Genomic DNA, 15,000 nt, shown 5'->3' with positions numbered 1-15,000 from the left:
CTCTTTATCTAAAAAAAAACACACACCGAAAAACAAGTTTTGTCGGTGGGTGCGTAACGGAACAGCAAGGCACCGCCCATCGTCTGAGTGTGCAATGCCGACAGCTCACTTGAAATCTAAATGATCAAAGTTCGGAAAAATCAAGTGAAATTGCGCCACTCGCTTTACATCAAATGTATCTTTACGTCATTTCCCATCCGTCTGGAGTCGGTTCTAAATCTGTCGCTCTCTGTTCAACGAGAAAAAGCGAAGCAACCGAAACGCATGTTCAACATGGTTTATCTTGTGAGATTGTCGTGTGTCAAAGGCATTTGACCTGTGAATATTCGGGTCACGAGAATTCTTTGACTGACATGCATAATCAGGTAGAAGCGCTCAAGTTCCCATTGCGGCTGTTCTGTCTAATTCGCGGGGTTGCTTCGAAATTTCTTTTGGTCGAATTAAACGGTAATAAAACCGTTATTTCTAATATGCTGACTGTTAGCAAATGATAACAGACATGTCTCACAAACGATAGCAGCATTCGCCTAAAAGGCTCATGCTTAATATCTTTTTTCTCGACATGTCTTGTTATCATTTGCTAACAGTCAGCATATGAGAAATAACTCATAAATAAACTCTCAAAATTCAGTAAAGCTTCGAATAAAAAGAAAAGGAAAAAGGAAGGAGGCTAAATATGCAAGCAGTTGAATCATGACAAAAGGCATTTCATGCTTGATATGACTGACATGCACCCAATGCTTCCACACCAATCTTAGCCAAAGCCTCGGTCACCCAGACCTCGTCCAACGTACGCGAGAGTTTGAACGAGAGTGCTGTGCCCTGCAATCAGTGCGGGCTGGTCGAGACTGAACTGCGCGATTGATCCCAAGTGTTCACAGCATCTCTCTTAATCACTGATTACCTCATCGCTTTTTGCTGCCGAGTGCTAAATAGCGTGTCATGTCATGCTTGATGATGGTGGTGATGAACCAATGGACTCCCCCCCCCCTCCTAACCATCGAACCGTTCACATCACCCCTCTCATTCACTGATCGTACGCCCTTCTGTTGCTGGCTGGAGAAAACAAGGACGTAGCTCAGTTGGTAGCGCGCTGGCATTGTAGCCAGTTGGTCGCTATCAGCGTGGGTTCGATCCCCACGTTCGGTGAGAGATTTATTTCTCGGAGTCAACTTTGTGCAGACTCTCTTCGGTGTCCGAACACCCCCGTGTGCACACATGCGCACGAAAAAGATCCCACGTTCACAGCGAAAGTCTCAGGGCTTGGAAAACACGAAGACACGCATGCATCATCTCTCGTCTCTGATTATCATGATCGTATTTCGATACTTTGACGAGACAAACCCACCCCCCGCGGGTTAGGGGGAAGAATTTACCCGATGCTCCCCAGCATGTCGTAAGAGGCGACTAACGGATTCTGTTTCTCTTTTTACTCTTGTTAAGTGTTTCTTGTATAGAATATAGTCAATTTTTGTAAAGATTTTAGTCAAGCAGTATGTAAGAAATGTTAAGTCCTTTGTACTGGAAACTTGCATTCTCCCAGTAAGGTAATACATTGTACTACGTTGCAAGCCCCTGGAGCAAATTTTGATTAGTGCTTTTGTGAACAAGAAACAATTGACAAGTGGCTCTATCCCATCCCCCCTCTTTCTCCGTCGCGATATAACCTTCGTGGTTGAAAACGACGTTAAACACCAAATAAAGAAAGAAAAGAAAGAAAGACGAGACAAACCCAATGCTGGTGTGTCGAAGAAGACAGCCACAGCGGGCTTGTTCGAATCAAAGTATCACACCATATCTTCAGCGTATTACCAATACCTGTCCCAATATAGACCAGTTGGTCTAAGAGGACGTTAAATCCTAATAGTCAGTCAATGGGACAAGCCAAGCGAGTCCCTATAATATTGCGGGAGTGCTTCCTTTACATTTGAACTAGTCAAATTGATAGACAAACAAACACATTGATAGACAAACAAATAACACAAACACGCACACGAACGCCACGAATACACACACACACACACACACACACACACACACACACACACACACACACACACACACACACACACACACACACACACAAATATACACTCACACACACATACACACGCACACACACACACACACACACACACACACACACACACACACACACACACACACACACACACTCCTTCTCTCTCCCCCTCCTTCCACATATACGCATGGCTTGAATGGAATACCGAAGGCGGGCGATAAACACGCACAGACTGTTCGAATGCACGAAAACACATACACAAGGCAGCAGACAAACAGACAAGCAGCTCTAAATCTGAGCAAATCGTGTCTCAGGAATCAATGACTACACAGGATGTTTACAGTCGAGTCAGCAGCGAACAGAAACAAGACTTAGTGTGTTTGCACAGCCCCTGTCATGGCAAAAAGTACGGGGATTCCTCACGCCGTAATAATCTCCGGCTATACAGTATAACTCACCAGCAAAACAAACGGGCGTATTATTTTCGTCCCTAGCTTCTATTTTTGTCGCGTATCGCTTACCATCGCGAAGCTGTCGAGTGATTGCATGGTGCGGGAAATGTCAAAAGATTTACAAACGGAGGATATCCGCGCTGATGTCTAAAGATAGTCGAATTTTCGATGAAATCGCAGGATAAAAATAATCCAGATATGACGTGGGGAGGTGTATGGAGGCGGTGTTTTGCCATGGTATTTTTCAGCTAAAAATATAAACCCAAGAAAGGAAAACACAAAGAACCCAACAATAACAACTGGACAACAACAACAATACACCGGATAACTATCGTATTTGAAGCACGCGTTTGGTTGTGCAGGTAACTTGAGCTAAAAACGTTGAAAATATTGAGCGGAAATAGGTATCATCCGACTCCCATCTTTGCTCTTTTAACTCCAAACTACATGTAAAACGGTAACATTAAAGTTTGAATCTGGCAACATTGGCATAGTAGATATTAATACTCCCTTTTGTTTTGCCTTTTGTTTAGCCTTTTGTTTAGCGGTTTAACCTATTTTGTGTCTATCGATCTATCGTTATAGGTTGAGAAATGACACAGGGTGTCCGGCGACCCTCAACCCGCCCTCTGTTCCTTTAGCTCTAAACCAAAACGTCACCTTTAAATTTAGAATTTGGCGAAACTTGCATAAATTACCAGAACACTTCACTTGTTCCGCCATTTATTTAGAAGTTTAACCCTTTTTGCCTTTGTCATCAGGTATGAAGACATGGGCAGGGAGATAGGACAATCGCTATCGGCGTTGGTTTAATCTCCACGTTTGGCGAGGGAATTATTTCCTAGACTCTCCTTGGTATCTTCTTCTTCTTCTTCTTGTCGATCACTCAGATGGAAACGCCGGTTCCCCGCGCAAATGTTGCCGTGCGCTGTAGGTCGTCCAGACTGCCATAGAGCTTCCCTTGCACCGTGGTCGCCTCCGCCCAGATCTGGCTCCTGAGGCCATCGTGTAGTGGGAAAGTCTGCAGCAGGTGTTCCGTTGTCATGCTGCCTGTTTGACAAGGCATCTGAACACCTCTGTGTACACGCAAGGTCACAGCGAAAATCTGAGGCCCGGGAAATTACAAATACATGCAGGGAGAAAACTGGGTAGGGCGATTCTGTCGCTGCACACTATCCCCAGGGAATTCCCAAAGGACAAAAATGCATACCAAATACCAAGATATACCAAATACTAAAAGGTAACTGCGATTCCCAGAGTCGTCACACAGCCCCCCCCCCTCCAACCCCTTCCCCTCCACCTTAATTGTTCCTTTAACTACAAACTACGCGCAAGACGTTGCCTCTAAAATGAGAATCTGAAGAAATTTATGTTTTCCTCAGAAAAGCATGTGGTGTTGTTTTTTAAATCCAGGTGGAGTATGGAGACATGAGGTCCAGCGATTCCCAGGGTCATCACACCACCCCCACCCCTTCCTCCGCCCCTGGGTCCACAGCCACTCCCCCCGGTCACAGCGGTCAGCAACAACATCAACATCATCATCAACAACATCATCAACAGCAGCAACAACATCATCAAGAGCATCAGCAACAGCAGCAACAGGTGGTGGCGGCGGCGCTGGAGAGATTCTACCCCGCCAGGTTCTTGCACAAGACACACCAAGATGGACACAGGTAAATCCCAGAAAGCCAGGAAAGAAAGCACTCTAAATGCATATGACATGTACAACAGAGTAAGTGAAAATTTTGCGGAACCAATCTAAGAGAATAACAAGCATTGGAATTAACAAGCGACTTTCATTTTTGGACAGATGTGAAAAGAAAAAAAAATTGCAATGTAAAACTAAAGGGAGGTAGCGCGACTCATGTTGCCGCTAGCTTTTTTCAACTGGGAAGAATCGACCCGAATTTTATAGGATTAGGACACTAAAGTATCTTGGAGAAATTAAATTTTCGTTTTCTATTTGCCTCTTTGTTTGTTTTTGAGCTCAGACTGACACCGATTCATTTTACATTTTTCATTCTTTTTTTCTCACATTTTAGACAACTTGTAGAAGGGCTGTGTGAGCGGTGGAGGTCACTCCGAGGACGGAGTGCAGCTGACTGTGTGCGTGTGTACCTGTCCGTAGCCCGCAAGTGGCAGTTCTTTGCTGCCACACTGTACCAAGCACAGGTGAGTCGCCATGTTTCTTTTTGCACATGTCTGTAGTCCGCGAGTGGTTATACTCTGTAGCTAGCCTGGTTCTGTCAAGAAAAGGATACGCTGAATAGAGCCTAATTATGCCAGACTTTGCTGGGTTTGTTTTTTCATTAGTGAAGATGTCACATGATCTGACAAGCCCAATAAAATGCTTGTATCGTTGATAGTTACTTTGATTTGTTTTTATCATCTCTCCTGGCTTTGATTTTGTTTTATCATCTTTTGCAGCTTGCATTCTGTTCATTTTCATCGTATTTTTTACTTGTCATTTGTCCATCTGTCTCTCTGTGTTAGTGTGTCTGACCGACCCCCCCCCCCCCACCCCCCACCCCCCGTCTCCCTCTCTCTCTCTCTCTCTCTCTGCCTCTCTCACTCTCCCTCTCTCTCTCTCACTCTCTCTTACTCCCTCTGTGTCTCTGTCTCTGTCTCTGTCTCTCTCTCTCTGTCTCTCTCTCTCTCTCTCTCTCTCTCTCTCTGTCTGTCTCTCTCTTTCTCTCTCTCTCTTTCTCTATATATGTTTCGTAGACTTCCGCAAGGCTTTTGACTCAGTCAATAGGGCTATGTTATGGAATGTATTACGCAAGCACGGGGTTGGCGGAAAGATGTTGAACATCCTGCAAAGTATGTACAAAGGAGTGAAGTCTTGTGTTCGCACCAACGATGGCCCATCGGAATTTTTCCGTTGTCCATGTGGAGTCCCTCAAGGTTCTGTGCTTTCACCAACATTGTTTTCATTCCTGATTAATGAACTGGCACTTGAAATGTTTCAAAACGGTAAACATGGAATACAGTTAACACCTGACGTGATGCAGATTCTCATATTGCTGTTTGCCGACGATGTAGGGGAAAGTCGCTAAACCTGGAACAGTTAAGGAGAAACAGCCGTACCAGACAAAAAAAAATGGATATTGCAAAGCATTCTTTGTATTGTCACATACTAGACTCTATCAGTAAATAAACGAACCACAAAAAATAAAATAAAAGTCACGCAACTCATCAGACTGATCATAATAAAAATGTCTGCAGCTGTCGGGTTGCCTGGTCTCAAAAATGCGCGGAGTCGCGTGCAAAAACGCGTTTAAGAGTTTTCCGAGTTAATTCAACTAAAGACTGTTGATTTGGTCCAGAAGAAGACACTTTCATCATTAGTTTGAAACCATTAAAATGCGTGAAACTTTCTGCTAGTTCTCACAATCCGCAAAAAAACGAAGCAGTTGGCAGGCCGAAACGACTCAAAATCCGCGACCGACAACTCTGTCAGCACAAGAAAGACGCCGCAGCGTTAGCCTTGCTGTGACGTCACTCGAGGAAGCCGATAAGGCCGCTGTGAAGTTTACAGTACAATGTAGACTACAGCTGGACATCTGTAATGCTGTACGCGTGATTGATTCTTGCACAAAGTAAAGTATTAGAATGGTGGTATCTTCTCAAGACCCACGTTCTCATTTTCTCTTCTTTGATCTGACCGACTGCAACCTTTACAAGTCATTTCTAAAGTGGTTCACATGCTGTTGCTACTCCTCCAGTCCACCCGGTTAAACCATAAAGTTGCTCAACCACAGACCCTCGTGTCCCTTGTCAGCAGACACTGTACACTTATGAAGAAGGTCCGCTTGAGGTGTCACACCAATTACCGTGTACGTGTGAGGTACTGAATTCAAGACAAAAGCCAACTCTGTCGGTGGGAAAATCTAGGAAAGAGATGATGATAATACATCTTCAGTTACTCACTCAAGTAGATAGACGAGATAAGATAAAGGGAAGAGAGACGGAGACAAAGATGAAACAGTGGATCTAGTGTGGAAAATGGGGGAGGGGGGTTCGGCCGCAAAAAATCAAAAATGAATTTGTCAAACTGTGTTTGTGATGGTTATCGTGTGTGTGTGTGTGTGTGTGTGTGTGTGATAACACGTATGTGTGTGTGTGTGTGTGTGTGTGGTTATCGTGTGTGTGATAACACGTGTGTGTGTGTGTGTGTGTGTGTCTGTGTGTGTCTGTGTGTGAGTGTGTTTGTGTGTGTGTGTTTGTGTTCCTCGACGCGTGACAATATCTGCCAATAAGTTGAACAAAAACAGGGAACAAAAGCAGGAGGGGGACGGAAGACATGTTATGAACTCCGTTTTTTACTGCGAAATTTTGGCCTGAGAGAAGTCACCCCATCCTAAGTTTCTCTTCACCTACCCGTGAAGTATGCTTGAGGGCTTGACTAGACAACCCGATTGCGCCCATTACACGGCATAAAGAGAGCACCGTTCAACCCGGCGGATTCCGCGGCTGACGTCACGCGTCCAAGGGAAGTAATTTTCGAGCGGGCTGCATTGACTCGGCCAAGAATGCAAACTTTCTTCGATTAAAGACATTGTAGCATGTCTAAAGTCTTCGGACTTGTGTTATCAAGCTGTCAAAATCACCAAGTAACTTTTAAGTATAGTTTCAGTTACATGATAACTCATTCTAAGGAACAGATTTTGAGAGCCACAACCCGACAGCTGCCCTTTAAGAGAAAAAACCCAGAGTGAAGATGCGAACAGTATTATACGTGTTATGTCTGTAGATAAAGGGGATTCAGTGGTGCATGTGGCCAGATTCTTTTATCGTGTTGTTCAAAAAAAGGAAAAGTTTTTTGGACTAGTTACCCAATGTGGAACAGGTGAACGAGACGGCGATGTGTTATACATAGTTTGTGCCGTGGAATATTAGAGCAGGTTTGATTGCAAATAATGTATGCTGGTGTAGTACACTTGTGTTGTTGTACCTATTCAAATTGTTGATTTTTGCACTGGAAATGTTTGTATGTTAGAAAAAGAGAGAGGGAGAAAGAGAGAGAGAGAGAGAGAGAGAGAGAGAGAGAGAGAGAGAGAGAGAGAGAGAGAGAGAGAGAGAGAGAGTTTGTGCCGTGGAACGATAGAGCATGATTGAAAGCCGATAATGTATGTTAGCACTGTAAACTTGTTTGTCGTTGCACCTACCCATATTGTTAATTCATGCGCTGGATATGTCTTTAGGTTTAAGAGAGAGAGAGAGAGAGAGAGAGAGTGAGAGCGTGCGTGCGTTCGTGTGAGTATTTGTTAGAGAGAAAGAGATAAAACCGGGTGATTGTCTATAAGTACAAACACACAGCATGTATTACTGACCCCCCCCCCCTCCCCACACCCCGTTGAAATGAACCTTGTGTGTTTAATCAATAAAATGTCTTACGTCTTACGTCTCTCTCTCTCTCTCTCTCTCTCTCTCTCTCTCTCTCTCTCTCTCTCTCTCTCTCTCTCTCTCTCTCTCTCTCTCTCTCTCTCTCTCTCTCTCACTCTCTCTGTTGGGTTTTATTTTTATTATGATATTTCCGGGTTGTCTCACTCTTTGTTCATATTTAATCTTTGCATTGATTTTGTTTGAAATAATGAGATATCCCACGAGCAGACCACACTGCATGCACAACGAATCGCGCGCTCAAGACCCCCAAAATGAAGAAAAAACTGAAACTGAAACGTGTACAGCGTAGAGCTGAAAAGATTCCCGCAGCAATTAGAAAAGCTGCTGTCCAAACCCAGGCCAAATCACCGGAATTAACCATTTTTTATTAGCCCCTCGAGTGCCACAGAGAGAAGCATAGAGAACATCAAGAGGGAGAGAGAGAAGAGGATAAAAGGGATAAAAGGGACACAGAGTGGCGGCGAAATAAAACCAGTGGAAGGAAGAACACGAAAAAGTGTCAACTCTAGTTTGATTTAGTTGTTGTTTTTGTTTTAGTGCAGAGGAGAATCTTTCTTTCTTTATTTGGTGTTTAACGTCGTTTTCAACCACGAAGGTTATATCGCGACGGGCAGAGGAGAATGATTTTGTGAAACTGACATGGATATAAGAAAGTTCGACGGAGCGATTGTACTTACGACAAGGAAGAGCATAGCATAATTATCTTCAGGACTATGTTTCTTCTCTGTCTTTTTACATTTTGTCAAGTTTTGACTAAACGTTTTAACATAGAGGGGGAATCGAGACGAGGGTCGTGGTGTATGTGTGTGTGTGTGTGTGTGTGTGTGTGTGTGTGTGTGTGTGTGTGTGTGTGTGTGTGTGTGTGTATGTGTGTGTGTGTGTGTCTGTGCGTGTGTGTGTGTGTGTCTGTGCGTGTGTGTGTGTGTGTAGAGCGATTCAGACCAAACTACTGGACCGATCTTTATGAAATTTGACATGAGAGTTCCTGGGAATGATATCCCCGGACGTTTTTTTCTTTTTTTCGATAAATACCTTTGATGATGTCATATCCGGCTTTTTGTAAAAGTTGAGGCGGCACTTTCACACCCTCATTTTTCAATCAAATTGATTGAAATTTTGGCCAAGCAATCTTCGACGAAGGCCGGACTTCGGTATTGCATTTCAGCTTGGTGGCTTAAAAATTGATTAATGACTTTGGTCATTACAAATCTGAAAATTGTAAAAAAAAATTTTTTTTTATAAAATGATCCAAATTTACGTTCATCTTATTCTTCATCATTTTCTGATTCCAAAAACATATAAATATGTTATATTTGGATTAAAAACAAGCTCTGAAAATTAAAAATATAGAAATTATGATCCAAATTAAATTTTCGAAATCAATTTAAAAACACTTCCATCTTATTTCTTGTCGGTTCCTGATTCTAAAAACATATAGATATGATATGTTTTGATTAAAAACACGCTCAGAAAGTTAAAACGAAGAGAGGTACAGAAAAGCGTGCTATCCTGCTCAGCGCAACTACTACCCCGCTCTTCTTGTCAATTTCACTGCCTTTGCCACGAGCGGTGAACTGACGATGCTACGAGTATACGGTCTTGCTGAAAAATTGCATTGCGTTCAGTTTTATTCTGTGAGATCGAAAATGTTGTATTTTCGCCTTACGCGACTTGTTCTTGTCTGTGTTCCTGTGGGTGTTTTTCTTTTTCTTGTCTGTGTTCCTGTGGGTGTTTTTCTTTTTCTTGTCTGTGTTCCTGTGGGTCTTTTTCTTGTCTGTGTTCCTGTGTTTTTTCTTTTTCTTTTCTGTGTTCCTGTGGGTGTTTTTCTTTTTCTTTTCTGTGTTCCTGTGGGTGTTTTTATTTTTCTTGTCTGTGTTCCTGTGGGTGTTTTTATTTTTCTTGTCTGTGTTCCTGTGGGTGTTTTTCTTTTTCTTGTCTGTGTTCCTGTCGGTGTTTTTCTTTTTCTTGTCTGTGTTCCTGTGTTTTTTCTTTTTTCTGTGTTCCTGTGGGTGTTTTTCTTTTTCTTTTCTGTGTTCCTGTGGGTGTTTTTCTTTTTCTTGTCTGGGTTCCTGTGGGTGTTTTTATTTTTCTTGTCTGTGTTCTTGTGGGTGTTTTTCTTTTTCTTGTCTGTGTTCCTGTCGGTGTTTTTCTTGTTCTTGTCTGTATTGCCTAGTTCTGTCTCTTTCTCGTACTATTCTCTCTTCTTGTCCCTTCTCTTGTTCTTCTGTGTGGTCTCTTTTGCTGCATGTCTATCTTCCCTTTCTCTCCCCCCCCCCCCCCTTCTCCCTCGCACCTCCGCTTATTTCCGTAGGTGACATCTGCTAGCTAATTGTCTACATACACAAAAAGGGCAAAACGAACGAGCATCGATCTACAGATTCGTTCGTCCATCATCTGAAAAGAGAAGCTGCTTGATCTAGAGTCCTTTTCTCCACACAGAATTACGTTAAAAACGGGCAGCAATTGAAGAGACGCGTTGAGAGGAGCGAAGAGGAGAAAAGAGACGAAGGCAGAAAAGAGAGAGCAAGAGAACCGACGGGTTGAAAGCTCCCCTTTTTTCTGAGGAACCTGCTCTCATTCCTATTAGCGGCCTTCCCAGTCCCCCCCTCCTCTCTCCCTCCCCCTCGGAGCCTTCTCTCCCTGTCCCTAAGTGTCCCCTGTGTCTCTCCCCACTCCCTTGATATCCCCACTCCCTTGATATCCCCACTCCCTTGATATCCCCACTCCCTTGATATCCCCACTCCCTTGATATCCCCACTCCCTTGATATCCCCACTCCCTTGATATCCCCACTCCCTTGATATCCCCACTCCCTTGATATCCCCACTCCCTTGATATCCCCACTCCCTTGATATCCCCACTCCCTTGATATCACTCTCTCTCCTATCCCATGCATCTATCCTCCAACTCCCAACCCCCCCACTCTCTCCCCACCTCAAGCTCCCTCACTCTCCCCCCACTCTCTCCCCTTCTCAAGCTCCCTCACTCTAACCCCACTCTCTCCCCTTCTCAAGTTCCCTCACTCTCCCCCCCCACTCTCTCCCCTTCTCAAGTTCCCTCACTCTCCTCCCACTCTCTCCCCTTCTCAAGCTCCCTCACTCTCCCCCCACTCTCTCCCCTTCTCAAGCTCCCTCACTCTCCCCCCACTCTCTCCCCTTCTCAAGCTCCCTCACTCTCCCCCCACTCTCTCCCCTTCTCAAGCTCCCTCACTCTCCCCCCACTCTCTCCCCTTCTCAAGCTCCCTCACTCTCCCCCCACTCTCTCCCCACCTCAAGCTCCCTCCCCTCCACTCTCTCCCCTTCTTAAGCTCCCTCACTCTCCCCCCACTCTCTCCCCTTCTCAAGCTCCCCCACTCTCTCCCCACCTCAAGCTCCCTCACTCTCCCCCCACTCTCTCCCCTTCTCAAGCTCCCCCACTCTCTCCCCACCTCAAGCTCCCTCACTCTCCCCCCACTCTCTCCCCTTCTCAAGCTCCCCCACTCTCTCCCCACCTCAAGCTCCCTCACTCTCCCCCACTCTCTCCCCACCTCAAGCTCCCTCACTCTCCCCCCACTCTCTCCCCTTCTCAAGCTCCCTCACGCTCTCTCTGCCCCCCCCCCCCCCCCCCCCCCTCCCCCGCCTCTTCTCCCCTTGCCTTACCCAACCACCACAGTCTCACTCTTTCTCCCAGCCCTCTCGTGTTGACGAATTGCGGACGGATGGCGGATTGAGAAGGGATCTGTGGAGCGATTAGAATTCAAGTGGTGCCACGCTTTTGCTTCTCAGCCTCTCCCTTCCCTTCTATCGAGGGTCTGGAAATTGTTTCCTAGCGATGCTGTGTGCGTGAGTGCCGAAGAGCTGCAAGCAAGTCCCTAAGGAGCTAGGAAGATCTCGCATGAATTTTTCGGTTTGGGGGCGCACAATCGGGCCAAAAATTGACGAGGTTTGCAAAGAGGGATAGAGGGATTTGTGGAACAGGATATATGTCCACACGTAGATATCCAAGTGAAAGTGGTTTCAGCGGTTTGACGACATGTTGTGTCTTCTTGTTCTTGTTCTTGTTCTTGTTCTTGTTCTTCTTGTTCTTCTTCTTCTTCTTCTTCTTCTTCTTCTTCTTCTTCTTCTTCTTCTTCTTCTTCTTCTTCTTCTTCTTCTTCTTCTTCTTCTTCTTCTTCTTCTTCTTCTTCTTCTTCTTCTTCTTCTTCTTCTTCTTCTTCTTCTTCTTCTTTGATCATGGGTTGAAACTCCTACGATCTTTTACGTGTATGACCGTTTTTACCCCGCCATTCAGTGAACCATACGCCGCTTTCGGGGGAGGCATGCTGGTTATTTTCGTGTTTCTATTACCCACCGAACTCTGACAGGAATTTTTTTCAGTGCGTACTTGGTCTTGTGCTTGCGTGTAAACACGAAGGGGGGTAAGACACTAGCAGGTCTGCACATAAGTTGACCTGGGAGATTATAAAAGTCTCCAGCCGCGGCCGGGGCTCGAACCCGCGACCTTCCGCATGGGAGGCCGGCTTCTGATCCACTGGGCCACTGCGCCCGTCAGGTTGTGTTGAAATGGCGACAATGTAAAGTTTGTTTGTTTGTTTGCTTAACGCCCAGCCGACCACGAAGGGCCATATCAGGGCGGTGCTGCTTTGACATTTAACGTGCGCCACACACAAGACAGAAGTCGCAGCACAGGCTTCATGTCTGACCATAGACCATTAACCTGGACCGCCAACTAGCTCTCTCTCCGCTCTTTCTCTCTATTACGAGGTAGCGGCCTCTCGCATTTAGGAACCTACGCTTTCATGGCCTTTCAGAAATCAGGGGGATGTCATATCCGGTGTCGATTGTAAACATGGACGGAGTTGCCGAGGTAAGTTCTGAAAATGCTAAAATAAACTCAGCTAAAGTGCATATGGAACATGTTTTTCGATGAGTTTTGTTAAGTTTAGTTTGGAGTTTTGGAAAATCCAGTTCATTGTCACCTCCCATTGTCACAAATAACTGGAGCGTGCTTTCTTTTCACTGTCTTCGAATCGCTGGCCTTTCAAACCGGACGCGACGCGCCCCTGAAAGTCGAGCGTCGTAACCTCGAAGGGTCACGTGAGGAGTTGGCGGTCCAGGCTATTTGGTCTATGGTCTGACCCAGTCACATTATTCTGACACCGGACCAACCAGTCCTAGCACTAACCCCATAATGCCAGACGCCAGGCGGAGCAGCCACTAGATTGCCAATTTTAAAGTCTTAGGTATGACCCGGCCGGTTTTTTTTGTTTGTTTGTTTGTTTGCGGCTTAACGCCCAGCCGACCACGAAGGGCCATATCAGGGCGGTGCTGCTTTGACATATAACGTGCGCCACACACAAGACAGAAGTCGCAGCACAGGCTTCATGTCTCACCCAGTCACATTATTCTGACACCGGACCAACCAGTCCTAGCACTAACCCCATAATGCCAGACGCCAGGCGGAGCAGCCACTAGATTGCCAATTTTAAAGTCTTAGGTATGACCCGACCGGGGTTCGAACCCACGACCTCCCGATCACGGGGCGGACACCTTACCACTAGGCCAACCGTGCCGGTACAATGTAAAGTGACCGTTGGTGTTTAAGGAAAAGGCTCAAAGCAAGATTACTCGAGGGAGAGAGATGAGTTTACAAGAGCTCAGCTCTTTGAGAGAAAGTTACGAGTCCAGTCGCCCCAGAGAACACTTTCTTGAATTTTCCGCTGAGAAACTGAGCCCAAAAACAAGAATGAGACGCAAGGGGGAAAGACAGAAAGGAAGGAAGATTAACTGAAAGAAAGAGAAAAGAGGTCCAGAGAAACATGGGGTAAATCGTTTTATTGCTCTAGATCAGTACGGATTTGAAAATCTTTAAACTGCTGGAATAAGATTGTTTGCTAATTGCTTTCTAAGCGTTTAGAGAAAGGAGTGCAAACAAGATGTATAGGTAACCAGACCCACGGTTCTCGGTTTTCAGTTTGATCTACTGTTGACAGAATAGAGGAAATAAACAAAGGAAACAAGGGATGTTCTATGCTTGTGGAATGAAACAGGCTTTCAGAAGCAGAAAAAAATCAGCCTTCAGAGAAGAAGAATGCAGAATAAAACCGCATGGGTAGTAACGATGGCCGATCGAATGCACCTCGTATTAACGATGTTAAGAATTGGAATTGAATCTGCTCCCATTCCCCAAGTGGCGAGAGAAAAAGTGTGCAACTACATGAGAGAACTGGCTCAGAATGTTTCAATAAAATCAAGCACAAAGGAAGAGTGAATTCAGTTCGTTTTAATGACATTATACACATGAATGTAAAGTGCATCTGTCCCCAAGCGTTGCAAAAATCAGTAAAACAAGACTTGAGTACAACTTCCGTCTGCGGTGAAATTGAGCGATAAAGGATGCAAGTAAATATACAATAAGAAACCTTGTACCAACGCACATATAATGTCAAAGTACAAAACTTGTGCAACAATAATTTTGTGTAAGTGGTCAAAAAAACAAGACTTGCATTAAACACTTGCATTTAACAGCGAGGTTGCAGGTAAAACACAAAAACATGTAAATGGACATGAACATTGCCGTAAATGCATTCTTTGACCATCAAGTAAACGTTAAAAAATCGCGTTCCAAGGCATTTCGAAACACAAGGAAGAGCTTCTTAAAGTTCAGTCGAGAAGCATTTGCAATAAACGAACCTTAAAGAAATTAAAACAACAAGAAAACAAACAGCGCCCGAGGCGCAGCACACGCCATGAGGGAACTTGTGGAATAACAGTTTTGTAAGGAATAATATCCAACAAGAAACATTCACAGTGAATTCGAATAGCATCAGGTTTATTGCCAATGAAAACACGAACATAACCTGTGTTCTGTTCCATAGAGAGTGTCCATGTTTAAATCCTCATTTGTCGGAAACAGGCGGCCTTAAATGTTGATCAGTGAATTATTTTGTGCTGTTATTATTTGCCGCCCCTCGTTTAACCTCTTGCAAATGAATCATCGATATGCTTGTGCACTTTCAATGCGTTGATGGCATCAACATCGGCAGTCATTTCGGCTAACGATGTAGTCATCGGGGGGGATCAGAGAGATTCCAGAGCAAGAGGGAGAGAGAGAGAGAGAGAGAGAGAGAGAGAGAGAGAGAGAG

At 44.9% G+C, this 15,000-nt stretch overlaps 1 protein-coding gene across 1 annotated transcript in view; it reads left to right on the top strand.

Moving 5' to 3' along the window:
- LOC138953973 (pleckstrin homology domain-containing family H member 1-like) overlaps window positions 1-15,000 on the top strand; it is a gene marked incomplete in the record, with an annotated part of 204,408 nt that overhangs the window by 180,492 nt on the left and 8,916 nt on the right. Inside the window, 2 exon segments of the mRNA XM_070326000.1 lie at window positions 3,886-4,145; window positions 4,515-4,648. Coding sequence (XP_070182101.1) covers window positions 3,886-4,145; window positions 4,515-4,648 — 394 coding nt within the window.

This window comes from Littorina saxatilis, linkage group LG17 (assembly GCF_037325665.1).
Source record: "Littorina saxatilis isolate snail1 linkage group LG17, US_GU_Lsax_2.0, whole genome shotgun sequence".
Classification (NCBI taxonomy): domain Eukaryota; kingdom Metazoa; phylum Mollusca; class Gastropoda; order Littorinimorpha; family Littorinidae; genus Littorina; species Littorina saxatilis.
The sequence above is the reverse complement of the archived record's forward strand: the minus strand, read 5'-3'. Positions and strand labels throughout refer to the sequence as shown.